Source organism: Ambystoma mexicanum, chromosome 7p (assembly GCF_040938575.1).
Source record: "Ambystoma mexicanum isolate Mex_15411 chromosome 7p, UKY_AmexF1_1, whole genome shotgun sequence".
Taxonomy (NCBI): domain Eukaryota; kingdom Metazoa; phylum Chordata; class Amphibia; order Caudata; family Ambystomatidae; genus Ambystoma; species Ambystoma mexicanum.
Window position 1 is genome coordinate 88,196,622 of NC_090939.1, and position 27,893 is coordinate 88,224,514.

General features: G+C 44.9%; 1 protein-coding gene across 1 annotated transcript in view; it reads left to right on the forward strand.

Annotated features, from left to right (window-relative positions):
• HGD (homogentisate 1,2-dioxygenase) overlaps positions 1 to 27,893 on the forward strand; it is a 280,992-nt gene that overhangs the window by 119,566 nt on the left and 133,533 nt on the right. Inside the window, exons 4-6 of the mRNA XM_069635841.1 lie at positions 4,231 to 4,336; positions 5,493 to 5,552; positions 27,324 to 27,415. Of these exons, the coding sequence (XP_069491942.1) occupies positions 4,231 to 4,336; positions 5,493 to 5,552; positions 27,324 to 27,415 (258 nt within the window). The remainder of the gene's footprint in view (positions 1 to 4,230; positions 4,337 to 5,492; positions 5,553 to 27,323; positions 27,416 to 27,893) is intronic.

Consider the following 27,893-nt stretch of genomic DNA (forward strand, 5'->3'; position numbering starts at 1 on the left):
CATTACAAAGGTGGAAGAGGGGTCAGGAACTCATATGGAACTGGGGAAACCACACGAGTATAGAAACATCAAGGAGCCATTGAAATCTAAGGAAGCACACAAACAAGGTGCTGAGCTACAAGACAAACCAGAGAGAAGGGTCTGGGACTCATATGGAACTGGGGAAGCCATGCGAGAGTATCAAAGGGCCAAGGACCCATTGAAGTCTAAGGAAGCATGCAAAAAAGATGCTGAGCTGCAAGACAAACCTGAGAGAAGGGTCTGGGACTCAAATGTGAACAGCCAAAGTTGAGTGTCTGGGACCCAAGGCAGACACCATGGCTCCAACAGAACTTCCAACTTCCAACAAGACTTGCGACATTCTACCAAGACACAGCACCTGGGTAACAGGCAAACCAGGTTGGCTGTGCCAGGAAGAGCAAATAAAGGGGAAAATAAACTATTACCCTTGACCAAGTTGGAGGAGGAAAGAATGACTTGGCGCCTGGCAGGAGAGTATACCAGGCAGGCTAGGGGTGGTAAGAAGCTGGTGAACTGTATACTGTGAACATTGCAATCAGGGGAAGAGAGTCATTCCACCTGGTGCTGTTTGCTAGAACCCTAAGAAGTCAAGATGAGAGGTGTCCTCTTGGCACAATGAACATTGTAACCAGGGGAAGGGAGTAATTCGCCCTTGGTGTTTGTGAGAACCTGGAGGAGCCCATGGAGAAGAGGTGTCCCCTTGGCACTGTGAACTTTGTGGAGAGCCAGGAGAGGAGAACCTCTTGGCATTGCAAATACTGTGACCAGGGAAAAGAGTCCTTCCCCCTGGCGTTGCCGATAAATGTGTTCGTTGAAAATTAGAACTTCTACTTTGATTAAACCTGGCCTTTTTGAAGAGAACTGAAACATGGAGAAGGGAGCCATTCTTGCAGGCGACGCTCCCGTGTACAATTGGACATTGTCCTGAGGAAGGGAGTCATGTCTCTGGATCAGGAAGTCTTTTTATCCCTTTTTAAGTGTGAGGGTTGGAAATGGGCGTTTTGACACAGGATGGTGGACTATTTTGATTTCAACTGGACATCCTAGTCTTTTTGTTGAGGTAGGGCAGCCCCTATTAGTTATATGGACAAATAGGTTTTTTCCTTATTTTCCTTATAATAAAAGTGTTTATCAACCAAAATGTTACCGCTGTGTCAACGTCCTGCGTCTGCACCCTTACACTATTCACAGTTCAACAAAAGTGGATTATAAATGTAGGACTCGCATGCATGAACATTTTCCCCTAGTGCCAGAGCTAGCTTGCTGTATTGCTCATGCCTCTTTGGTGTCGGTACTATAAAGCAGCATGTTTGGAAACCTCACCTTACACTGACCAGACTTTAAAACATCTGGAAGCCCAGCCTGCTACAATGGCTTGAAACTGTTCTTTACCTCTGCGCAAGGCTTTCAAACGAGGAAGATCACAGGGTCCTTCACAAAGGTACTGCTGACCAGCTATGTGATCTGCAAGATTCAGTTTAACCAACTCCTTTTTCAGTGTTGGGGAACAAGGTCTGCCGCACCTAGACCCCATCCTAGTATCATAACTAGCCTACAGAAGCCCAGAGCTCCATGGGCGTCTAGTGCCCACCTCGGATCATAAACAGCAGCACCCTGGAACTATGCCCCACCCCCGGCAGGATGGTTCAGAGGCTGCTCCTGGGACAACTTCTTAAAGCGCTCATCAGGCCACCAAGTTTCTACCTAAGACCTCTGCACCAAACTTCAAGAGATTCTCGAATCTCAGGCTGCTGTGACAGTCACATGTCTTACAATGGGTTCCATGTCATTCATTGACAGTAATTCTTTGTAGTAATTTATCACTAAGTAATTAATTCGAAATTTTACTTTGAATTCTTTATTTTGTTTATTGTGGGGGTGTCCCCAACCCAATGCTGCCCTTCCCCTTTGTTACTAGCCCTACGCAAAACCCTCCCCAATCCCTGTCTAACCATTAACCCTTAAATACCGTATTTGTTGAAGTAATTTACCACAAAAATAATTAATGTCGATGAATGATCGGGATACCCCACCAGAACTCACTCACTGCAGTTCTAATGCACTACCGTTGGTGGAGCTGCCAAATGCACAACCACTAGAACCAACATTCACAAGGTGAAATGTTTTCTTTTCATTTTTTGTTCTTTCAATGTTCAGCACCTTGACCATCTGATCCCTGAGGTGGCCACGCTACGCCAAAAAAGACCTTTTAGAGTTCACCATCGGGCGCCAATGGGCAAAGTGAAATCCATTTAAAGAGCATCTATGGCATCTAAGATCAATATTGCATTCCCAAAAAGGTTTCAAGAGAATATAAATCCTGGACAAACCAGTGCAAAGTACTTGTTATGCTGGCTCCTCTCTTTGACAACCTCTCTCCAATCCCGTAAGCAAAGTCACTGCCATCTGTTAGCCCATTGATGGAATGCTGACAGATTCAGATGTTGTGGATGTGGTGTCTTCTTGCCAGTTGTCTGAATGAATTCTTTATGAGAATTCTCCAGTGAGCGGGAGATTTGGATTTGCATCCTGTGTGGGTGAGTACACAGGTCAGTTCTTCCACCCCAGTGCTGGACATGACATCCTAGGCTGCCTCGCAGGCTCTAGCAGAAAATAAATGCATGTTTTCTCTATTCAGGACCTGTGTTACCAATTCAAATAACGCCCAATAAATACTGAGTTACCAAGGCTGAACTCTTAAGAAAATATGATTGGGAGGTCTGGTGTGAAGGTTGATAATGAAGATTACACAGGCTTGCAGCTCCGGGGAGTCTTGATTCTATTAAAGATACGGAGGCAAGCAATATACTTTACACTTTCTTTAATTCTGCTCCTCAGGGCTTTTCAAAACTTAAACAGTTTTTTTTCTTTTAAAAAAAACGTTGAAGGGACTACAAATCCCCACAAGTCTCTGGCTTTCTATATTCCTGTATCCTCCAACTTCCACCAATCATGGATCAGGACCCCTAATGACCCACATTCTGCCTCGGTCATGTTCCAGTAAAGCATAATGCCCGCCTCCGGTCTTGACATAGAAACAGGACTCACGAAGGACACTGTAATATTTAGAGAAAGGCAGGAGTGTTATAAGTGTGCAAAAATGTAATCGATTTGTCTAAGTGAGACCCCAGAAGTGAACAGCAATTTCCATTATTTGTGGGAATCAAAGAGTGTGACTGCAACACGTGTGTAATCTGTCAAATGTCATGGCGCATGCATAGGTATGCGGGGCCGACACACATTTCTTCCAAATGAAACAATATTGTTGGGTTGCGATATGTCCACATAGCCACCATTTCTAGTAATCTCGTTCAAAACAGTGTCAGTCAGGACTGCGGGTAGGAGAGGGCAGTTACAGGGAAGGAGTCCATCTCGTAAATGCCAATTCGCCCACATCCTGCTGCTCACCTTGCAGGTTTGGCTTGTTCATCCGCAACACTAGGCATGCTGGTATCTATAGTTACACTTTTGACAATGTAAGAATGAGCCAGAAAGTCCCAGCATGTAGAGCATTGTTGACTAAAAAGCTAGGACTGGGTGAAGGGGATCCACATAACATGGAGCCAGGTGGCAGTTTTCTGATTCTCTGGTTCTTATAGTGGACTGGTTGCAGAGGAACATAGATGCTGCCTGAAGAGACATCCATATCCAGGCCTTCATAGCTTCTGACATTATTACCCAAGCCACTGTTCGCATGCATGGACCTGTATACCCACCTGGAAAGTGAGAATGAGCACAATTCAGTGATCCAACCTGCACCACTATCACAAAAGATATTCATGCCATAGACCACACAGGCCATAGGTGCCTTTCAATGTTCCTTGTTTAGATTCACACCATACTGCCTGGACACAGGAGCCGCTCAATTTCTACATTACTAGGGCCATGGTCATTTGTACTTAGGAGGGCATTGTGAACAGAGAGCAGGATAATTGGGAAAATCCATGTCCATAATTCAGGTTTCTAGGAGTAGAAGCAACCAACAATAATCCAGACTTCCCTTTAAAGAGTCACAGTAAAATACAATGAAGTAGCTCTTTTCAAGATTACCCATGGTTTCTGCGGTTGTGGGGATCTCGCCAGAGAGCACATATACACCGCAAACCTTGCCACCGATCACAGTGCGACCCGCTAGCCCTTTCTATATGTTTATCGAGATACTCCCATGGAACCTTCACTCTCATCATCTGCTGCCCCTTCTTCCTCTAGCTGGCTATATCGTATTCTTCCATCAGTACGACACAAGCCCTTTGAGCCGGTGGCCCAGGAGTATCTTACACACAACTGGGACGAAGTGGAGCCAGAGCCCAATCAGGTACCTGGTGCTGGTGTGCGAGTGTTTATGTTTTTATGTGAATGTGTACACTTGTCTATACCCAGGTCTTGCAGTGCACACTTGCATTTACATTGCCAAGGCCCTCCTGACTCCTTATGGGCCCAGAAGCAAGTCTGGCTCTTAATATCTTCAGCCAGATACTTGGGTGCTCCAGACACTAGATGCACCCATGAAGCATTGTCATACATTGACCCCTCTCACATGGAAGTGTATAATACATGTTTGGCACTTATGCGCTACGTTTGATACGCTGTGACCCAGCTTACAATTATGCCATTGTTTGATGCATGAACCCCTTAGGAAATACTTTACATCTATGTGGTTTGTCTGATACTCAGGCCTATGTGGACAATCCATGTGCTCACACAAGTCTGCCACTTTGACATACACACACTGACCAGCTACGTCGTCAATGAAATAGGCAGAAGTGACCCCTCGCTGACCTCACTGTCACACCTGCCATCTCTTTCATCAGTCTGATACACATTCAAACAGGGACATGCACTGATCACAGAATGAAAAGCCCTTTTTCATCAGTCAAGTACTTAGGTACTTGAGGACATACACCAGGAACAATAGTCATTTGTTTGCTAGATGAATCTTCCCAGACACCCTCTGATCTCACAAATCACCTTCGATGTGTATTGTTAGTTTGAGAAACGGGACCGTTCGTACACTCACCGATCCCACAAGCGTGCCTCATCTTTGACATCATTCTGGCACATGGACACATTTGATACCTGCGCATCCATATATTAAATATTTGCCTATGGGCATCTGCTTGTCCTGAAAACACTCCTGCCTGCTACTTGCATTGAGAAACTGATCCATTTGGGAACCAGCTGATCACACAACCACACTTGGTACCAAAGTGTAATTTTGAGCTATGCTGTTGCTTGCGTAACTCCTGTGACTTTGTATGGTTCCAAAAGCCCCCAATTCCTCATTGTGATGCACATGTATATTTCCGTTCAGATTTCTCTTTAGGACAATTAATTCATAGATTGCAAGACATATCGAAGGAAGCTGCACATGGAAATTGCTATCGTAACAGTAGATAAGGGTGGGCATATTTGGGTGTTTTCTGTTTAGTCATTCTTACCCCATCACATATTCCTTATTACTTCCATTTCAGCTGCGGTGGAAGCCTTTTGAAATCCCTGTTGCTTCACAGAAGAAGCTGGACTTTGTGACGGTGAGCATTGGGTGACCACTGGACACCATTTTCCAGTCCTTGGCTTTCCTTTAACAAACAAGTGTATTCTGGGAGTTGTAATATGTATTGGTTTTATTTCGATGAGTTGACTGTAAGCCAAAAATACCAGTGTTTTTCAAAGGGCTTCTCAGAATAGAAATGTGACATCCTGGTCACCTGGCGTTATCTGACCACTGTGAATGAGATGAATATTCTTCGTCGGCAAGTAGAATGGTTATTGCAGGAGAAGAGTTCCTGGTTCAGTCCCGCCTCTTGCATTATGTTTTTGGGCTTCAGCCCTTTGCAGATGAAAAGATGTAATCCCTGTGATCTTTTGCACACACCACACAAAACACCCTACAGCTCTTTACTGGGGGATTTCACCTCTGAATCAAACGCCCAGAAGATCCTATGGCATCAAGTAGAACTTCACCCACTGCTGTTAAGAATCGGGAGGGCGCCATGGCCTTGCTCAGGTAGAGGTGGCCAGGGACACTTTTAATTGACTGAACATGTGCATTAATTATTACTCATCCTGTTTGCCATTGAGCGAGTGGTGCTTTTGGCTTGGAAAACTGTAGGTATACTGTGAGTGGAGTCTATTTTTGTGGTGCTTTCTGAGAATAAAAGAGAGCTAACCGAAATATTTCACACCTTTTTTTTTTTTTTTAAAGGTTTGTCAGGTCGTCCAAAACTCTGGTCTGACTGAGTAGCTACAACCCTTTTTTCTCCACTCTGGTCTCAGTGTTGTCTTAGTCTGAGTCCTGCATCTCTCAGAAGACAAATGCAACAGTCTCATTACGAGTTCCTTCGCTACAAAACATATACCCTGTTTCTTAACGGTCGAAGTTAGAAAAGCACCTCAACTTCATCCAGAATCATCTGATATTCTTGGAATTGTCATGAAGATATACCTAGAGACGGTGGATTAGATAAAAATACTAATTTTCATATAATCAACAACGAAGGTAGCTTGGCGCACCTGAAATCGAGACTGAGATTGCTTCATTGTCCAGTTTTGAATTCTCTCAAATGTCCCTAATCTAGCATTGTGAATTCCAGATTGATGCTGAAGACGCACCTATGTGGGGAGGAATTGAATTTTTGAAAAATCATTTAGTCCTGAAGATGGCCCTAACACTAAGTAGACCGACAGTACACAAGATTGTGCAGTATGTGTTTGAGTGGCCGAAACATATGTCGACTTGAAAGGAAAACATTTATCTATCTGTTTTTCCCTATCTTTATTTGCAACACCGAGCTACAGGTCGCTCAAAATGAACTGCATTGTTGACCGTAACTATTGATTAGATAAGAAAGCTAAGGGAAGACAAAATAACATCAAACATTAAATTACAAAAAACTCCCTCACACAAACAAGTGCTAGACTGTATGATCTATTGGTCCACATCCCTATTTTTTTTACAATTCTATCCATAGGTTTTTCAAACGAATTGTTTAAAAATGATTGTTGAATGTTAAAAAATAGGCCTACAAAAAAACTAAAATGTTTGTTATGATGTGATAACCCACTAACTCTTCTAGTGGAATGTGTGTTCTTTATGAATGATGGTTTTTGGTATGTGACCACATGTTTTTTAACTGTTTTTTATAATAAGAAAAGAGAAATATGAAATAAATATATATGTTTTTTGGATATTGAACAATGGTGTATCCCTACAATGGGCCTCATTAGGACCCTGGCGGAGTGGGTTTCCGCCAGCGCTAATCGCGGCGGACCCGTCCGCCGTACTACGAGTTCCCTTAGCGCCATGGAGGTTTTCTCCGCCTGGTTTTACCGGGTGGAGAAAACCATGGCGCTAAGGGACCTCGTTGTTAATTACGCCGCCGTACTTTACGGCGGCGTAATTAACTCCTTCCCCACTCCCATTATACCCTATGGGGCAAGAATGGGAATGGGGAAGGGTAAAATGGGGATTGGGGATTTACCGCTCCGCCAAGGTCGGCATGGGGTGGTAAATCCGCCAACCCCCATGGCGCTATCGGCGGCTTTCCGCCATGCTCCGCGGTGCATTTAGCACCGCGGATTCCGCCAGGGTCGTAATGAGGGCCAATGTGCTGATTGATCTGTCTAGCATATAAACAGATAAGTACAATTTACTGCAAGGTTTTCACTAAAGGGACAAAAGAGGGGGGTAGTCGGTCTGTTGTTCTTGATTGTGCTAAAATAGTATCCCAGTAGTACAGATCTGACTCCCCCGCCCCCCGGAAACAAAAAATAGGGAGTCCCCAATATGTAAAACACCACCAATGACTATTTCAGACATTTACTTTCATTAACGATATTGAATATTTTTCTTCAGGACAATCTTATGTGAGGTTAGTAACATAAGTGAGTGGCTAGTGCCAAATCGCTGTGTGGGAATATGCCCTCACGTTTTTCGTATATACACCAGTTTGTGTTTCTAGTTTCAAACAGAGCACCAATATGACCCAATCTTTTTTATGGGCTCTTTCGAAGCTGTCTTCAGGACACTCAAGATGCTTTAGACGTGCACTTGTAACACGCTTCTTCATATGCACATGATCATGTGTGTGAAGAGTTCTAAAAAGATGACAAAGTCATATATAAAAATACTGACCATTATAGCTTTTCCTGTATTAACATAGGTGCTTTTTCCTCCATCTGACCTTAGATTTCTTAATGTTTTGTAAAGCAATATGCTTGGGTGTCCCAATATAGATGACAAGCAGTTTGTTTACGTGCGGTTCATTAGCTTTCAGCTTTCAATTATACTTATTCAATGATTTAGTATTCAATATAGATTAATCTATACTATCTCAATTGCATGGATTTCTTTTCACCATTGTTATAAGATGTGTACATCAAGCCTTTGAACACTAAATAAAGAAAATAACCCAAAAACACTCATTCAGACCTCCTTAATTTCAATAACCAGTGCCAATTCTGTGTAACATCTTTGTTAATTATTTACAATGTTATGCTGGCCGCCATTACCTGCATATAAATTATTTTCCTGCTTCATGAGACAATTTTTATAAAATGTCCTCTAAGTCTTCAGGTTACATATATTATATTTTTATCACTCGCACTACACTACAGTGATTCACCGCCTTCCTGCATTAGGAGTAAAAGTTTATGAATTTACCTTCCAACTCAGCGTTTTCTACAGTCAAATGGGGTGCTTTTTTCTTTTTTCATGTAGTACTTTTTCTAAAGCCTTCGCGTGTTGCTTTTTCCGAAACCGTAGGTGCTTTGGGCACTTTATCTGCTATATCAAATGATGTATACATTTATCATTACATTATTACCTCTATTAGAGGCAACATTTGTTCTTCTGCTTTTCTTAATTAGGGATTGTTCCCTTTGTACCATTAGAACTACAAGTCTATCAATGTACCTTTTTGTCGGTGGTTTAGGCAGTCAAAATTGAGGGCCTGATTCATGTAAGTGTTTTATAATGGCACAATCCCATAGGAAAAAGTTCCATGAATCAGGCCCTTAATGTTTTTTTGAGCACTGCGCTGCGATTTTTCCATCTAATGACTCGACGTGTTTCATTTTTTCAGCCCGTGGGTGCTGTACACGCTGGACCTACGGTTTAAAATAGTGTACGTGTCTTAATTATTTCAATTTTACTTCTCTCTCTCACTGTGTTTGATGTGCGTTTTTTCTTTTATCTAAGTACGCTCTTGTCACTTACTTGTTTTCCAATGTATTTCGAGCCTGGGGCAACCATCCTTCTCGCAGCGTTACCTCGCTGATGTGCATCCTGTGGTCTAGATGAGACCGTCTAGACGTCTCTTTTACTCTTTGCTTCAGCGGCATTAATGGGCCCCATTTTGAGCGTAAACTAAAAACTCCTAGGTGCTTTCCTAATACTTTTTATTTTATAATGTCCTTGGAGGCCAATGGATATCTCATATTGGTTATTCAGGGCAATCTAGCCCCTGCTGGGATTTTTTAAGAAATAGATGCTGTTATTTTTTATAAGCGCCTTTCTGTTCTAGGATGTAAATTGCCAGGGCCTAATTCAACCGCACAAGGATCGATCACAAGTATGTTTCTAATGGTTCATTGTATAAATGGTTGTCTTTTAGATCATATAAGTTCTTTTGTATACATATACCCTACTAAAAGATGTGCTACTATCTTGTATTGTACCTTTTCAGGTAACACATCCTGTCACCGTATCAGATCGGAGGATGTTTTGTTAAATTGCTTTTTTCCAAAGTGAGATATTGATACACCTTATTATTCCTTATAGTGCAAACGCATTTAAAGTTTTTTTGCTAATCTATAAACAGGTTCCACTCAATGGATATGCTCAAACCATTTTTCACTGAATCAAGAGAAAATATAAATTTTTGTTCCAGTTTGCATAGTATCAAGTTTCTATCACGACCACCTGGATGCAGGTCTGTTGTTTGTAAAACAAACCAGTAGATGTCCTTGTGATTATGTCTAGCCTTTTTGAAATGTTCTACTACGGGCTTGTCTGGGACCCAGTTTTTAACACATGATCAGTTTACGTATATTCTTTGGCGTACCGGCCTTTTGATCTTCCCGATGTATATCTGGCTACATGGGCATTTGATCCCATATATGGCCCATTTAGTGACACAGTTGGTAAATGTTTTGAAGTGCCATGCGGCAGGAATTGGGATCTGGCCGCTGAGCATCACATCCGGAACATTTCTCACAGCAAATAGAGATCCGGTTTACAACAAACACCACCCAGATATAAGCCAATGACATCTGGGAGTAAGGTTGGATGTGGTAACCACCGTAATAGCTTATGGACAACGATATTACCATACGTATAAAACCACAGGTCCTGATGAAGTTGACAAACGCCAGAAGGTCATTGAAACCGGTCGACCACCTGGATGGACGATACCCCTGAAGAGACATGGGATACGGGACACAACCCACATCGTTGTAGTGTAGAACATACTTTCTCCTTCTCCTCATCATTTAATATAAATTTTAACACTAATTGGTTTACCTTGTAATCTCTGATTGGTTGCCTAGAAAAGCATAAACAACATTTGCAATAGGGTGCCTGTGAGGCTCCATAGAACATAAAGATTTGGTAAACTAGTGTATATTTATTTGTCACATTCTGATGGACACCTTTCGGCCCATTCAGAATTTTTACATTTATCTCTATTTGTATTGTCTGGGATGATCCACAAATTACCACTCGATCTACATACCGTGGACACACTTCTTGGAAGGTGAATAAAAGAAATAGAGGGCCCATGTTCCCTAAGGAAATACTTACTCCATGAAATGTCAATGGAATGAAAGATGTGGTCCAGCCCCCTCGCCAATTTGGTTCAGCCATTGAGAGAGATTTTGAATAGTGTACCTTGTAGATGCAGTGACAGCTATCTTCTCTCCTTTCCTATTAGATAGGCGGCCAATCACCTCTTACCTAGGGACAGGCACTCTGCACAGGTAAAGGGTGTTCTTCCATCTAGGGACTCTGGTAGCTTACACATTAATTTAAAAAAGAAGTAGGATTACAAGAAAGGAAGCTCCCCACACCCAACTCCTTGGCCCTCTATAAAGAGGCAGCCAAGCATTACAAAATTACTATCCTTGCAGCAAAAAAAGCTAAATTAGAGGAGAGTATCCTGGGAGTTAAATCCAGCACCAGAGAACTGTTTCATATTCTTGGAGAACTTAAGGGTAAAACTCAAGAATCTCAGCTAGTTGTGAATGATGATTGGTGTCAGAAAATTCACAACAGCTTTGTACAAAAGGTAAAACAGCATCAACGGACTACTCCGATAAACCCCCCTAGATGCTTGGAGGCCGATTTAGAAGCCAGGATGGTTAGAAGCAAGGTGGAAAGTGACGTGGAGGCTTTTTCATTTATGCAGATGACAGTCGATGAAATATCAACAATTGTTGAAAATCTTAAACCTACCTCATATAAGGGCGATTTTATTCCTGCGTCCTTGTTTAAACTTCACCAGCATAGCCGCCCCCATCATGACATTCATAAACCGCTCGTTTCAAGAATGGATAGCTCCAGAGTGCATTAAAGAAGCCTGGATCTCCCCCTTATTGAAAAAAGAAGGGATAGATCCACAGGAACCTCTGAACTATCGCCCTATTACCAACATTCCCTTTCTTCTCAAGATTATTGATAAGGTCGCTTGTACACAATATGACACTTTTGTGGAGGAGAAGGGCCTGTATCTGGTAGATATTCCGGAAAAATCACGGTACAGAAACAGTGATGGTAGATGCTAAATCCATGTTAGCTTGAATTGTTGACCAGGGGAAAGTGGCAATGCTGTTGTTGTTGGACCTGTCCGCCACATTTGATCTTATTAATCATGAAAGGCTGGCGGACAGGCTAATTGAGATGGGCAAATGTTCGAACTCAGCAGCAAACTGGTTAAGAACTTTTTGGGTCCCAGGAGAGCGAAGGTCATCTAGGGGATTTTAAGTCAGAAGAGGTTGCTCTTAGTGGTGGTGTCCCCACTGCTCTACAATATCTATTCTAAGCTCTGCTTTGATGTCTTGGACGGTCTAGGTGTCAAATTAGCAAATTATGCAGATGACACCCAGATCGTCCTGGAACTAACAGGCTCCTATGAGGTAGACTCCCTGTTGGTCACCAGAGTCTTTGACGCCATAAAGACCTAGATGTGTGAAAACCTATTGGCACTTAACGACAAGAAGACAGAGATCCTAATTGTGGGCAGTATGGCCAAACTTAAGACCCTTGGATCTCAATATGAAACATTCTTAGTGGGAGGAGCCACTATTTAGGTCTCTAGTTCCGTCAAGACACTTGAGCGTGGTCTTTGACAGCAACTTAACTTTTGAAAAGCAAGTTGCCTTATAGGTTCCAGCTGCACTTACAGTACACATCTGTTGTGGCAGATCAACCATACCTTTCAGAAAGCAAAAGAGCCTTAATAGCGACAGCAACTATCAATTCAAAGATCGACTATTGTAACGGCCTACTGGTTGGCACTACAGCAGCTAATTTAAAAAAGCTGCAGACAATCCAAAATGGTGCTGTTCGGGCAATGTGTGGCTTAGGACGCAGAGACCATGTATCCCAGGCACGGAGGAAGCTGCATTGGCAGGCACTGCCCCAAGGTACCTTCAGTCACGAATTATGAGTTTGCCACACAGACATACCTTGTGTTCTAATGAGAGGGATCTCCCATCACAACCTTGTTTCAAACTGAAGACTTATGGGGATCTGAGCTTTGATGCCTGGGGACCAGAGTTTGGAACAGTCTCCCCCTTCTCATCAGACACCTGCCATCGTCTGCTCTATTTAGGAAATCACTTAAAACCCTTCTGTTTGACGGAGGTGGCATGTAGGCTTTTGCCACACTGATCTCTAACTGACCCTGAACGGACTGTTACTTTTCTGTAATTCTCTCTTCTTTGTTGTTGTCTGTATAGTCTGTCAAGCACTGTGAGGCCTGCGCGCGAGTTGGCACTTTATAAAAATGTATTAGAATAGGATAGAGTTTGCGACTAGTAAATATGATAGGATGTTCTAATCCGTCGCAAATTTGTGACAAGACTTCTCGTAGCCCTGTAAGGGTGGCGTCTATTTGTAACACAAACTCCTTCGAGAAATCTACTACCTTTAGGATAGGGTTCTGGGACAGGGTTTGTTTTAGGTTGTTGTAACATACATCGTCTTTGTCAGTCCAATGAATTTTCTGGGGTTCAGCGTTCTTTAATTTGTCTGTCAGCCTTGCTGCTCTGTCCGAGAAGTTAGGGATGAACCTACGGTAATTACCGATCAACCCTTAAAATGCTCTGAGGTCTCTTTTAGTTTTAAGCGTAGGGGTATCTAGGACGGCGTTCACTTTCTCACGTTCAGGTTGGACACTACCATTCCCTACAAAGAAGCCGAGGTATTTCACGCTGATTGGGCCAGCTTGCATTTGGATGGATTGGCAGTTAGGCTGGCTTCTCTGAGGACTCTCATAATAGTAAAGAGATGGAAAAGATGGTCTTTCCCAGGTTTTACTATAAATGACTATATTGTCAATATAAGCTCCACAGAAATCCGAGTAGGGCAGTAATATTCTGTCCATAAGTTGTTGGAAAGTGGCGGGGGCCCAGTGTAAGGCAAAAGGGAGGACTTTGAACTGGAACAGTCCCAGGGGCGTCGAGAAAGCTGTCTTTTCCTTATCAGGTCCATGCATTGGGACCTGCCAGTACCCTTTGGTTAAGTCTAGGGTTGATAGAAAGGTGGCGGTATCGAGTTTATCAATCAATTCGTCGATGCGTGGCATGGAATAGGCATCGAAGTCGGAAATGGCATTAACTTGGCTGAAGTCTATTCAAAACCTCCAGGAATGGTCAGGTTTTGTGACCCAATACTATAGGGGAGGAACATGGGCTTGAAGAGGGTTCGATAATATTTGCTCTTTACATTTTATTTACTTCCCCAACCACTGTCCTGTTTATACCAGCTTCCAGGAGTCTATATGGTTTCAGATGGACTACCTTTCCTTTGGGTGTTGTAATATAGTGATACGTGCCTTTCACGCTTCCTGGTTTCTCTGAGAATACATCGGGAAATGTTATGACTAAATCCTTTAAATCTTCTTGTTGTTGATTAGATAGCTCTTGAGGAGTTATTTAAAAGTTATGTCGTCAAAAAGTCTTGTCAAAACAGGTTCTCTCCTGTTCCTCTGAAACCATCAAGGACCACATTGACACCCTGGCACCTGCTTTGGCTGACTTCTGAAACCACTCCTTCGCCACTGGAGTCTTCCCATCCCCCCTGAAGAACTCCTTTGTGCACCATCTTCTGAAGAAACCCTCAGCCGACCCTTCCAGCCTGGCTAACTATTGCCCAATCTCCATCACTCCTTTCCTGGGAATCTTCACACTGAATCTGTTGGTTGCCTCCATGACAGAAGCACGGAAACTGCGCTCCTGTTTTTATTTATATTTTATTTATTTTTTACTGCTGATCCCAGGTACCGCACTGCCCCCCTCCCTCTTGCCCCCAGCACTTTTACCCTTCCCCTCTCCCCTGCGCTTGCGCAATATCAATGTCACCTGGCCTAGTAAGATTGTTGTCTCTGTCTTCCCTCTGTTTCCCCCTCCCTTGTCTCGTCGCGCCTTAAAAAACTTGTGCATAGGTGTGTTATAAATGCCATATCATATCATATCCTATCTATTTCTTCTGGTACCAAACAGGATAGTATAGTGGCATTGGCCGCAGAAGGATTTTCCTTCCAATCTTTTGAGAGATTTACGTGGTATAGATGGGTCTTTTGTTTCCTGTCCGGTTGTGCTACCTTATAATGATAGGTTCCGGTTCATTCCAATATTCCATATGGCCCATACCACTTAAGAGACAAGTTTGTTTTCCGAGGTAGGCAAGAAGACCAATACTTTTTGTGCTACGGAAAACGATCTTAGGTTTACCTTTTGTCATAGGTGGACTTTTGTTGTGCTTGGGCTTTTTCCATATGAATATAGACTAGATTTCGAACAAGTTTCATATGCTCTCGCAATCTGGTAGCGGTTTGCGAAAGAGGAATGGGTGCCTCTTCTCTTTCTTCCCAGGTCTCCCGGAGCATGTCTAGGACTGCCATAAAGTAGTTCAAAAGGAGAGAATCCAATGGATGCCTTAGGGGGGTTTCTTACTGAAAATAGTGCCCAGTGGATCATATGGTCCCAGTCCTTCCCGTCCTTATCTACCAACTTTCTTAGGAGCATTTTGAGCGTTTTGTTGAATCTTTCTACCAATCAGTCTGTTTGGGGGTGGTTAACTGAAGTTCTTAAGGTGCTGATATGAAGCAGCTCCTTGACTTCACCCATGAGCTTGCTCATGAATTTGAATTCTTGATCTGTCAGTATTTCCTTAGGAAAGCCAATCCTGCAAAAATGTGGCAATAGGTATTTTAAAATCTGCTGGTTTGTGTTGTTCCGCATAGGGAATGCCTCAGGGTATCTGGTCGCGTAATCGACAATCACAGCGACATATTTGTTACCAGAGTAGAGGTTTCCAAAAGTCCAGTGATATCCATCCCAATCCTTGAGAAAGGGACTTCTATTACTGGTAAAGGATTCAGAGGGGCAGGCAAGGGAATGTGAGTACTGGTTTTCTGACATATTTCACATGTCTGAATAAAGTCTTTTATATCAGCATGGATACCTGGCCAGTAAAACTTCCCACTGATGTGTGCCTGGGTCTTAGATAGTGTCTCACTGTCAGATGAGAATGTGCAATCTCTTGTACGATCTTCTGGTGGGTTTGGGGGATTACTAACTGAGTTTTAATTAGGCCATCTGTGGATGTTTCCTTTCTATACATTAATCCTTGTTTTAGGAAGAAAAATTAAAATAAAATAAAATGACTTCCCTTCTCCCTCCCCTTTGGGAATTGCTTGTAAGAAAGCCTCAGCGAGGGCTGGATCATTTTGCTGGGCGAAGGCTAGGTCGGGAAAGATGGTAAATTCTTCTTCCATTTTCCCTTCAGTGGTAGATGGTTCATCAGCTTCCCCAAAGCCTAAGGTACCTCTCTCATCATCTCTCGGTTCACTTTCTCTAAAACGAGGAAATAGAGCTCTTTCAAGAAATACTTGTGCAATTTTGTCCCCATCATGTACTGCAAATGTAATTTCACCATGGTTCTGTAAGAGAACCTTTATGTCTCCCCAGAAGTTGTAGTCTATGACGCCTGCTAGAACGTCTAGACCGAACTTCCAGGCCAAATTACCGAACTTCCAGGCCAGATTTTGGGGCCAATCTTATATAACACCCAGGATAGGGTAGCTAAACTAAGTCTGTGGGAATCATTTCTCTTTTCCCTGGAGGGATAGTAGCTTCTCTGCTGCTACAGATATCAAAGCCTATTGATTCTTTCATGGCAATACAGGGGTGTGAGGCTCTATGACTAAGCTTCTGGAATTTTAGGGTTCCCAAATTTATTTCACTTAAGTCACATCCCACTTCTGACACCACATGTAAGGAAGGCATGGTATCAACAGTAAGACAGACACAAGTGACCACAGTTCAAGGGTGTTTATTGAATTTAAAAAAGGGTTTGAAAACACCTATCTAATCCTAAATCTACAGATGGGAGCAAGCTACGACCATCAAATGGTAATAACGCAGTCCTAGTAGTGTCTTGTCAAAATATAAGGACCTATACTAATCAATGTTCCCTGTAAGGTGCGCGGCTGTGCGGCCGCGCACCTTTGATTCTGGAGCCGGGCATATCCTTTTCTTTACCGCGCAGTGTGCTTCCCAGCCCTCCCTCCCTTCATTATTCATTATTATTCATCATTTTTAGGCCATCCCTAGCAAGGTGAGTGTGTGGGTCTCCTCCTACTCCATAGCCCACCAGCTAGAAATGGTCTGAGTGCCCTCAGAAGAACGTACTGTGCGCCCGTAGCACGGTTTCCCCCCTTGTCCTTCCCGCTTCCTTGTGTTCCTGACCCCGCCTCTCTGATATCCACCGCTTCTGATTGGAGCAGAGATTCCACCAGCAACATAGGCCTAAAGACCTGCTGCATGCACGGCCTCTGAGCCATTTTCACACAATCCCTGCCAAGATGAGTGTGTGGCCACCTCCTACTCCATAGCCCACCGGCTAGAAATGGTCTGAGTGCCCTCAAAAGAATGTACTGTGCGCCCGTAGCACGGTTTCCCCCCTTGGCCTTCCTGCTTCCTTGTGTGCCTGACCCCGGCTCTCTGACATCCCCCGCTCCTGATTGGAGCAGAGATTCCACCAGCAACATAGGCCTAAAGACCTGCTGCATGCGCGGCCTCTGAGCCATTTTCCCGCAATCCCTGCCAAAATGAGTGTGTGGCCTCCTCCTACTCAATAGCCCACCGGCTAGAAATGGTCCGAGTGCCCTCAAAAGAACGTACTGTGCGCCCGTAGCACGGTTTCCCCCCTTGTCCTTCCTGCTTCCCTGTATTAACTTTAGAGACTGGCTTTGTGTAAGGTAAGATTGAATCAGGGTCGTCGCTAGGGGGGGGGCTAGAGGGGCTATAGCCCCGGATCCTTTGCTCGTAGCCCCGGATGAAGATCGCGGGGCTACAAACAAAGGCTAGCCCCGAACATTATTTGCCTGGAATAATTTCCTTTCCAATGGAAAGGAAATGATTACGCTGACGAGTGACGGCACGGGTAGATGCAGGCCCAGAAGGAGGCAGCACGTTCGTGACTGATTAGATTGACAATCCAAGTCAAAGACACGAACATTGCTGCCTCCTGGGGCTGGCAGGCCTGCATCTACTCGTGCTGCTGCTGTGCTGATGGCTCATGTCCGTGGCTGCGCAGTGAAGTCTGCAGCACTTGCGCATAGGGAGCCGAGCCACGGCCCAGCCCCGGGCCCAAATGCACGTGCCCTGAGTTCATCCCGCATGCGCACTTGTGCAGTAGCGGTGTGAGAGACGCCCCGTTCCTGCACAGTGGTGCTGGCACGTGCTGTTGACTGCGAGGACTAGCTCCGAGCTCGAGCTGCTACCACCTTCCTGACCCGGCCCCCCGACCCCCTGTGAAGAATTTAAAAGCTGCCGCCCGGCTCGGGCCCCATGCAATGCAGCGCAGTGCGCACCTAGCCTAGGTAGGTAGTACTATGGTATGGTGAATGCATCGAAGAGACCTTGCTTACCGACAGAACGAGAAACCATATGTATTGTGCACCAGTGCTTAGTGAGTGCTTTGGCACCTGCTCCCTCTGAAGTTCCAGTGCCCAATGTTGCTGTAACCTGTGAGTGGGTACTAGTACAGTGGAACCACTATCCTCATGTATGCCATGGAGTGGTTGTATTCTGAAATAAATGGTGCACAAGTTGGTTGGTTGTGGAGGTAGTCCCCGCGTGTTTCTTCTGGCAAGAGGGTGCATTTTGTGGCTCCAGGGATATTCGGTTTTTGCTCTGAAACCGTGGTCGTATTACGACGACACAGTGCAAGCATTCTGCAACATTGGATACATGCAATGATTGTACCTATCCCCCATCCCCCATTCAATATAGGCATGTGACAGTGAAAGTGTGTGGTGTGCCTCTGAAAAGCTTGTCAGTCTCGGACAGAGTCAGTCTCGGCGGGTCGGCGACAGGAGCGCCGAATAATCGTCTGATTTCCCTGTAATCCACGTTTGCTTACGCCGCCAAAGGAGAGTCTCAGATCTAAAGGAGACTCACGTTGCCATCCTAGTGACAGAGGCCCCGGGCTAAGTGTGTGTTCACGGAGAATGGTATGTGTGACATATTCAGTGCGTGCGTGGGTCTGGGACTTGCTGACAGCTCTTGGGAATGGGATGTTGTCTCTCCTCCTAGCATCACATTAGAGCTGTGGGAATTGTGCGGTGCTGTGCTGAGACTCTTGCCCTCACCTGACCTCTGTAAATACTTCCCCTTTTCGAAGATGGCCCAGTAAATAAACGTGGCCGTGGGCCCTAGTTTGTAGATACCTGTACCCGAACTGGAATTATATATATCAGAATTGCCGACCTGCCTGCTAAGTTTTGATAGGGAGAGACGCATATGTTTTGTGTAGAACTGCCACTGTGGTCCAAGACTGCTCTAGCACGCCTCAATACTTTGTAAAATTACAGAATTATAAAAATCAGCCGTTAAACTTGGAAAATACAGTGCTGTAGCAAACAAAGGGGCCTGATTATCCTTTAAATATATAGGTCTACAACGTTATCTGGACTATTTCATGCTTGAACTATATTTATGTTGTTAATGCCTTCGGCTAGGTTGCAGATGTTCGGATGTGAACATTCTACAACGCCCTATGCTTTCATTTATGAATGTGTTCGGCATGTTAAATCAAGAATACATCTCCCAGAATGCACTACCTGTAACAATCTCAGTCTCACCCAATTCTTTTTACACCATCTGCGTAATATGAATGCATTCCCCTTCACAATGTATATGCAAACATTGGATTAACAGGGGGTCAGGGGGCAGCCATGTGTTGCAATACCTGTCTGAGGAGTTGACATTAGATTGCGTGCGACCACCGAACTGTGCAGCACCCGAAATGCTGACCCATAATCACTTTCACAAATCTGTGCTAAACACAAATATTATGCGCTATGCAGGTTAATGAGAAAAGGATCGCAGATTATCTCGTGGTACTGGTGCGAATAATTGCCGGCTGTAGCTAAAATCAACTCTCGCGTCATGCATGGGAAGGGCAGACCATGACAAGAATGGGTATTCGTCATGATGAATTGTGTTCAATTTTGTATTGCAGCGAAATGCAATGCACAACACTGTGATCTCATTTAGGTGTATTGAGTATGAATTTATGCATTTGATCTCCCATGAATTATTCATGGGGATGGGTATGACGGTGCTCTCATGGGGATATGAAAGGCTGCGGGAGGGTGAGAGATTGTGTTTCAAATTCAAATGCTCATGTCACACATAGCATCCATGTCCGAATTTGCCTCGTTGACTCCATGAAGGTTGGCAGGCGGGTGTTGCACACAATAACGTCATGCACAGATATAGAGAATATGGCATGCACATTCACATCTGAAGCAGAGGGTTTATAACAGTAACATACAACATACTCGTCACGATCGAAGCATGGCACACTTGTGTACTGAAGGACTGTAGAAGCACAGAGGTCAGACCGGCTGTGCACATTGTTGGCACATGCTCTGTACCGTCCAGGGGCTTCATCTGTGTACACTGTAAGCGGGGGCTCTTCGTGTATGCATAATGTGTTTGGGCCTGGGGAGGACACTGTGTGTGTCATTTGCATACTGTCCGCGGAGCAGCACGGCATCCTGTGTACAGTGGCAAGGACACAGTGTATACCAGTTGTCACTGGCCAATAGTGCATGCACTGCTCAGGTAATGCTGAGTGTTTTCAAGGATCTCGTCCAAGACGCCCTGCTTATCTCCCAGGGTTATCGCTCATTGGATGCCTGTAACCCCCTTTCATACTGTAAGGTCAGAGTGTCAAGATGCAGCGGAAGGGTTTACACCTGTGAACCTTTGTTGGTCTGTATCCACACTTAGTAGCCAGTTCCCTGCTCTGTGGCTTTGCTTCTGCTTGTGGTTGGGTGCAGTTCCTCTGTACAACTATTTTTGTGTTGCTTTGTGTGTCATACCCCACCTTCTATTAAGTCGTCTTTGTCATTAATCATGTTCATGTACTGTTTATTTCATTAAACCAATAGAAAGCATTTCCTTTATATTCCATACATTTAGTGAATGGAGAAGCTAATGCTGTGCTAATATTAATTTGTGAGGCAGAATCTGTGTTCCACTACAAGAAACCCTCTGTTCTTGACTTGTACCAACCCATCATAAAACGAAAGATCTTGCTAATGTTTAGAGATGTAAAAGGACACAATTTGAGATGAGCTAAAGTCTTGGGAGGAGAATAGAGCACCCAAATGTCCCTTGAAGTAGAGCTTGTTGTGCCGCAAATTCACATTCCTCGCTTGCACACTGTGGAATCTGATCACTAAGCATTGCTCACTGGTGGGGCGCCGCGCCGGCGCTGACCACCCCCGGTCTGGCAGCGCATCACTCAGTTGCGCACATGACTGAAAAACAGCCCGCACACAACTATTCTTTGGCGCACACAGCCCAAAGAAATTAGAGGGAACATTGATACTAATAAACATATTGCCAATCCTTACCTCTAAATACAAACAGTGTGGGAAACAATGTTACGAAAAAGAAAGAAGTGTTCACAAGATGATATATCGGGACGTTCAGGCCGTTGGCCTCCCTTCCCCACGTTTTCAGCACAGGACAAGGCGGTACACTGGAGCTTAGCACAGTCTTTGGCTTCTCTAGCACGAGGATACAGTTCAATCATTAGCATCAGGGCCTTCCATGCCCAAGTCTCTTTGTCTTTCAAAGTCTCTTTGTTCAGAGGGTCTGATGCGACAAACAAACGATATGTTCTTTTCCTCTTTTAGATTTTCACAAATTCAAAATTTCTTAGGCAATTCACTATTCACCTCAGATCCCCCTCAGCCGGGCTCAGATCCTCTCAACACAATGTTTGTAAATTATTTATGCATCCAATTTCTCGTAGGATATTCTTTCTCGGATGACTCACGGTTCACCCCAGATCCCCCTCAGCTGAGCTCAGACTCGGATCCCCTCAGTCGGGCTCAGATCTCGGATCTCCCTCAGTCGGGCTCAGATCTAGTTTTACACAATGTTAACTTCCCTCTGCCGCGCTCTAACTAATTCCAATTTCAAATGTAACTTTACACAATCTTGTTTTAAGCAAAAACGTTTAGCTGATCTCCCTCTGCTCTGCTTGGACCAAATTGATATACTTTTTCATCAACTATCGAAGACTTTCGAATGTGCACAGGGTTTTGCTTGACCCTTTGCAGGACCACTTTGATTTCACAATTCTTTATCACTCTTCACATTTGCCACCTTTCAGCTGGATACCTAACGGAGACTTTCGAATGAGCACCCACGTGGTGCCAGACCTCTCTGCCTACGGTATCATATCTTGGCTTCAAGTTCGATTACTCACCTGCTGTTTAATTGTGTTTGCTTCGCTTGGCACATATGCTTCATACATTGTTCACTTTAGTTTTCACTATGCAATGTTGTCCCTTGTAACCAGTCGTTAATCGTCGCCATTTGAGAGTCACAGTAATAACGGTCTGTACTCAGCAGCCCTATGCCTCCCTCCCATACTGAGCATTGCAGCGTGGACAAAGCAATCCGAGGTTGCTTCCCATTCCATAGCACGTCCCTAAGGGCTGAGTCTACTCTAGCAAACTCCGTCCGGGGCACCAGAACGGGGGCATTTTGGAGGATATAAAGATGTCTGGATAGCATAAGCATCTTGAATAGTGGCGCTTTTTCAGAAGTGTTATTGGGAGGGTTTGCCGGTGCTGTACATCTTACAGAAACAGCTCCGTCACGGGATGTAAATTGCGAGGGAGAAAATCGAGTGGGTCAAGACCAATGTGAACCCACAGATATCGGAACCCCTCCCGTCAGACCGAGTATGGCAAGCAGGGGAAATCGCAAGGTCGCTACCCCTCACCGGAAATAGGACCGGTTTTTGCCAGTTCACCCTAGGCCCTGTGACAGCTTTGTTGTCCCAGAGACAGTCACCATAGGACAAGAGATCCCTGGATTGCCCAAGAATATTAAAAGGTCATACGGATAGACAGAGTCTTCATGTCCAGTAGGCCAACTGAATCCCCACCCCCCACATGCCGGATCTGTGCAAAGCTATATGGCCAGCACGTCGATGACTTATGTAAACAAGAGGGGGGAGAAAGGGCAACCCCAGCAAGTCACCCGCTCCAAGGGGAAGGCCCTAGAAAACTTTTTCAAAGTCCATGGCAAGAAGTGCCAGATGCTCAGGACAAACTGAAGCACAGTCCCTTATCAGATGAAGGTGCCTAATATTCATGCAAGCTAATTTGTCTGGCAGAAAACCACACTGGTCTGGGTGTATCAGTGAGGTGATCACGCGCACCACTCGGTTGGCGAGCACCTTAGCCAGTACCTTAGTTTTCCCATTTATGAGAAAAATAGGACAATAGGAGGAGCACATATTAGAGGGCTTGTCTTTTTTGGGAATAACAACTAAGGTGGCCTGCCTCAAATCCAACGGCAGGGCACCCACCTCACTACTGTGAAGAAACAGATTGAACAGTATGGGACTGTCAGGTTGCCCAGCCTTTTCCAGACCTCCACCGGGAGCCCGTTTAGGCCTGGTGCCTTTCCAGACTGAAGTTGGGATATCGCCTCTGTGATCTCCTCAGTGGTCTCCGCGTCCAGATCTAATGACTGCTCCTCAGAGAGACGAGGGAGCATGATGTCGCCAATATGGTCACAATATAGTGCTTTGTAGTATTATTCAAAGCATTCTGCAATCTCCAAGTCCTCCGTATGGGCCTCCCCGGTCTCGTCCAGTATTTCCCTAACATCTCTGTTCCCTTCATCGCGCTGCTCCAGCCAGGCCAGCATTTTCCTTGCCCCCCGCGTCGTAGAGTCTGCTCAACTTATCGCTGTGCGTGTGCCTGGTGTTTTCCAGTTGGATATTCCACAGCGTCTCTCTGGCCGCTGCAAGCAACCTATGGGTGACATGGGAGTCTGATTGGAGAAAGTCCTCCTCTAGTTGCTCGGCTGCAATTTCAGTCCCCCGTACTTGCTGTAACTGGGCTTTGCATTTTGCTGAGAACAGGGAAATTAATTTCATTGTGTTTAGTTTCAAAGAAACTTTTACAATGCTAAGATTAATAGCAAACAACATTTCATTAATATCATATAGCACAGCAACAATCAAGTCAAAATAGAACAAACCAAAAAAATGACACAATAACACATTTAAACTTAAAACTTACATCGTCCTTTTAACTGCACATTTTTATTCATAATTTCTCCTCTCAGCACAGCCTTATACCCTTCCCAGTTCCCAGAGGATCATGGGGCTAACCACTGATACAACTTTAAGTGCAAAATATTCCTTGGTTTTAGACGTGATTCCCTCCATAATTTCAGGAAAGCCAAGGTAGTAAGTATTGAAACGCCACCCCGCCTGGCGCCTAGGTCTACTGCTCTCCAGCTCCAGAGAAGCAGGGTGTGGTCTGAAACCCCTCTCGCCAGGAACCTGGCTGACGTGACCAGATGCGCCTGCAGTTGTGGAAGAAAAAAGTTGTCTATTCTGGACATGGAGACATTCTCCCCGAATGGAGGGAGTAACAACTAGTCTGCCCATTAACCTTCCTGCACACATCACACAAGTCGGACGCAGTCATAAAGGTGCGTACTTTAGTGTGCACATAGGGATTCCTGCCTCGAAGGTGAGTCCTGTCAATGGTCTGGTTGTCTCCCAGGATCAACAGCTCAGGGTGATGGGAGAGTAAAAAAGTCTGAATGGTGTCCAGGAGATCCATAGACAGTGGTGGGGGAGGTATAGACGACCAAGTTACCAACACAGTTCGCCCACAACCAGGACAAATCTACCTCAGGAGTCGGTCGTGGTAGAGAGGACCCTAAAAGGCAGCCGTTTATGAATAAGTACCAGCACCCCTCGGGAGCCCCTGAGGAAGCCTGTGTGTACTGCGCTGCGATAGTTAGTGAGCTTAAAAAAGTTGCAGTCTGAGCCTGCTAAGTGTGTTTCGAGGAGAAGAGCCACAGCCGCGGATTACCAATTGAGGAACTGAAGAACCAGGCCTAGTTTAATCCGAGAGCACAGAACGTTCACGTTCCCGGACATCAACGTAAGCTTTTTGCTCCTGCTACTCATGCTATCGGGCCTACCAAGTTACATAAAGAGAAAAATGTCTGGAATTAAGCTCATGTCTCAAATATTCGGGGAGTGCATTCCCACCCTCTCGTGTCTGTATATCAACTGTGCGTGCTTTGTAAAAAACATTTTCACTCCCTAACTAACCCCAACCCTATATTTCACTCCAACTCAAAGTACCTGTCGCCCAAGCATGTGGCCAAATAGCCACCAGCCTAACAATGAAAAAGGGAAAGAGAACAAAGCAACTAAGAACTTCTACCAGCTGGACCTAGAGAGGGAAAAGAGATCAAGTGATAAAGGCAGGAAAAAGGAAGGAAAGAGAGCCAAGACGACGAGTGGGGGCCATTTTCTCCACCACGGCCATTGCATCCAGTTCCCCACCAAGCCAGCGGGCAGCATCCATGACTTTCCCACATGTCCGTCGCCAGGACAAGGATTTCCTGCAGTTCAAAAAGTCTCAGTCAGCGTTCCATGACGATTGTGAGGCGTCCGTCGGGGGTGGGCCACAGGCGATGGGGATCATGGTCCATCATAAGGTCGTGATCAGTCAGTCATATCAGCCGAGGTTCCTCCATGCCTGTATGCCCCGTGGTCTCTCCCAAGGTAAGTCTCTACCCATGACCATACTGCCTGAGGATCCGAGAATGTCTGAAGTGTTCCATTGGGGCATATTTTGAGGAGTGCTGGAAAGAATTGGATGAATTTGACCCAGAGAACACGACAGCGTTTCGTGACCGTGTCAAAGGACTGACAGACCCTCTGGACCTCCCTGGTGTAGTCAGGAAAGAAGGAGATCTTGGCACTGTTATATGCTGTGGGACCCTTTGAGCGAGCCATCTGCAGCAACGCGTCCCTATCTGAGTAGATTAGGAGCCTTGCAATCACAGTACGGTATGGAGCCCCAGGACTCGGCGTGCTGGTCGGGACCCGATGTGCCCTTTCAATGGAGAAGAAGTTCGAGACGGTCTTAGGTTTTATGAAATCCATCAGCTAAGACTCCAGGAAAAGTTCTATACTGGGGCCCTCCGATGTTTCAGGCAGGCCCACAATCCGAAGATTATTCCTGCGTGAGCGCCCCTCACCTTCCTCGAGGGTCAACTTTTGGCTAACTGTGAACAACTGGCGCTCCACCGGCCAAAAGAGGATCCTCAGAATCCAAGATCCGCCGTTCCGCCTCACCCATTCTGGAAGATGCATACCAGCTTAAGTGAATATAAATAACGAATGGACTGAAAAACAAAATGTCGCTAAAAGTGCAGAAAAAGGTACGAAAAAGCCTTGTTTTATGTCATTGACAACCTATGAGTGTCTCGGGCAGGTATGCCCAAAATGGCTGCTGTACCTCCCACCCCTTAGGTGGCATACCTTCTGATTGCAGACTGCTGCGGTGGCTTGTAGTTGTCCCACATAGGAGTTTTTAGGCCAAGGGTGATGGCTAGTGAATACTTACCAGGGTATAGGCACAAATCTTCAACAGAGGCCTTACTAGGTTCCCTCTGCTATCAGGCTCAGCTACGACGGTCATCTTATAACCTACAACTTCCAGGACGGGAAATCTATCAGCCCACGCAATCTGCCCACTTCCTGCTCCTCTATACCCCTCATGATTTCTGTCTTGTTCCTTAATTGTTCCCTTATTTCAGTTCCATGTATTTATGAATGCATATAATTTGTTTTTATTACCAAGCGCTGAAGGGGCTGCTCCATTCAGTTATTATCTTTTCCATGAAAGATACTTTCTGCTGTGACACCTGCAGCTGTTTTCTATGTTGACCTCTCTAGGTGTTTTGTTTTGCCCAAAACATTTTTCTATAATCATCTGTTTATTCCTTTTTGTAATTTCAATGCTTCTATCGTATCTGTTCTAGCTCTCTTTGAACATATATTTCAATTGTCAAGTCTCTCCCATATAAATGTATGTAGTTTATTGATACAGCATAAACCAAACTGGAGCGTATCCCAGCATTGTACAAGCAAGGCAGGTACACATTTGAGAGAGATGGGTCATGTAACAGAGTCACCATCATTAATGCAGTCTTCAGCAGTTGCAGAGTTGCTTGAAAGCGCATCCTTCAATTCCCTCTAAAGTGCCGAAAGGCGGGTGCAGGACTAGTGCTCCAAACCATGTATAATTTTGATGGACCACCTCTGAATGCTATCCATTATGCCTTTATAGATTGGCATGCAAATCTAGGTAGGAGCAGTGCCTTGCTGGAATTAGTGGTGGAGGCCAGAGAACGTTTAACACGCTGAATCAAATTAAAAACACCTATAGTGGCAGCTTGGTTCTGATTTGCACTTCTGCTAAGAGCAAGCTATTGCAAGACCACAGGGCAAATGAGGGTGACACTAGGATAGCATACGCGTAGAACACTCAGCTCTGTTACAGGCACTGTTTCCTTTTTCAGATGGACATTGTGCCTAGTTGTGTGGATAACTGATATTTCCTTCGCAGACAGAGCATCTGATGGTGAACATGGTAGTCTTAGCTCTTGTCCTTGAAATTCCTAGCGGACACTGAGGATTTTCATTCTTTCCTTAGGGTCTACACACGATCTGCGGGGCAGGGGAGCCCAGGTCACGCAATGGGATTGCCATCCACATCTATGTCTGCAACTCCTCCATGACGGACAAGTACGTATGCATTATGTGTACATAGCACCATAGTTGTATTGACTGCCGCAATGCATGCCATGCTCTCCTGATAAGGATTAATTGTGATTAAAACCACTGTAATATACCTTTGCAAAATTTTCAGAAATGCATAAATCAAGCAGCACACTGGACATTTAATAAGCAGAAGCGGAGTCTCAGGGGATTTCAGGTGTCAGTGGCTTACAAAGATTGTGCTTGTTTTATTGGCGACTGCTCCCTGTATTAAGCACTTTGGTCTCAATATAGTGACACTATATCCCCTATCACTGTGTGGGTGTGTGTGTGTGTACGCGCACGCACGCGGTGCTTGTGTGTGTATGCGCGTGTGTGCGCATGTGTGCACGTGTGCATGATGTCGAGTCCGGGGCAATGAGAGGTGGATGCACGGGTCCCCCTACAGCACTAGTGGCCTGTGCCAAGAGACCACCACATCGGATCTCTGTTGCTAATAGACCTT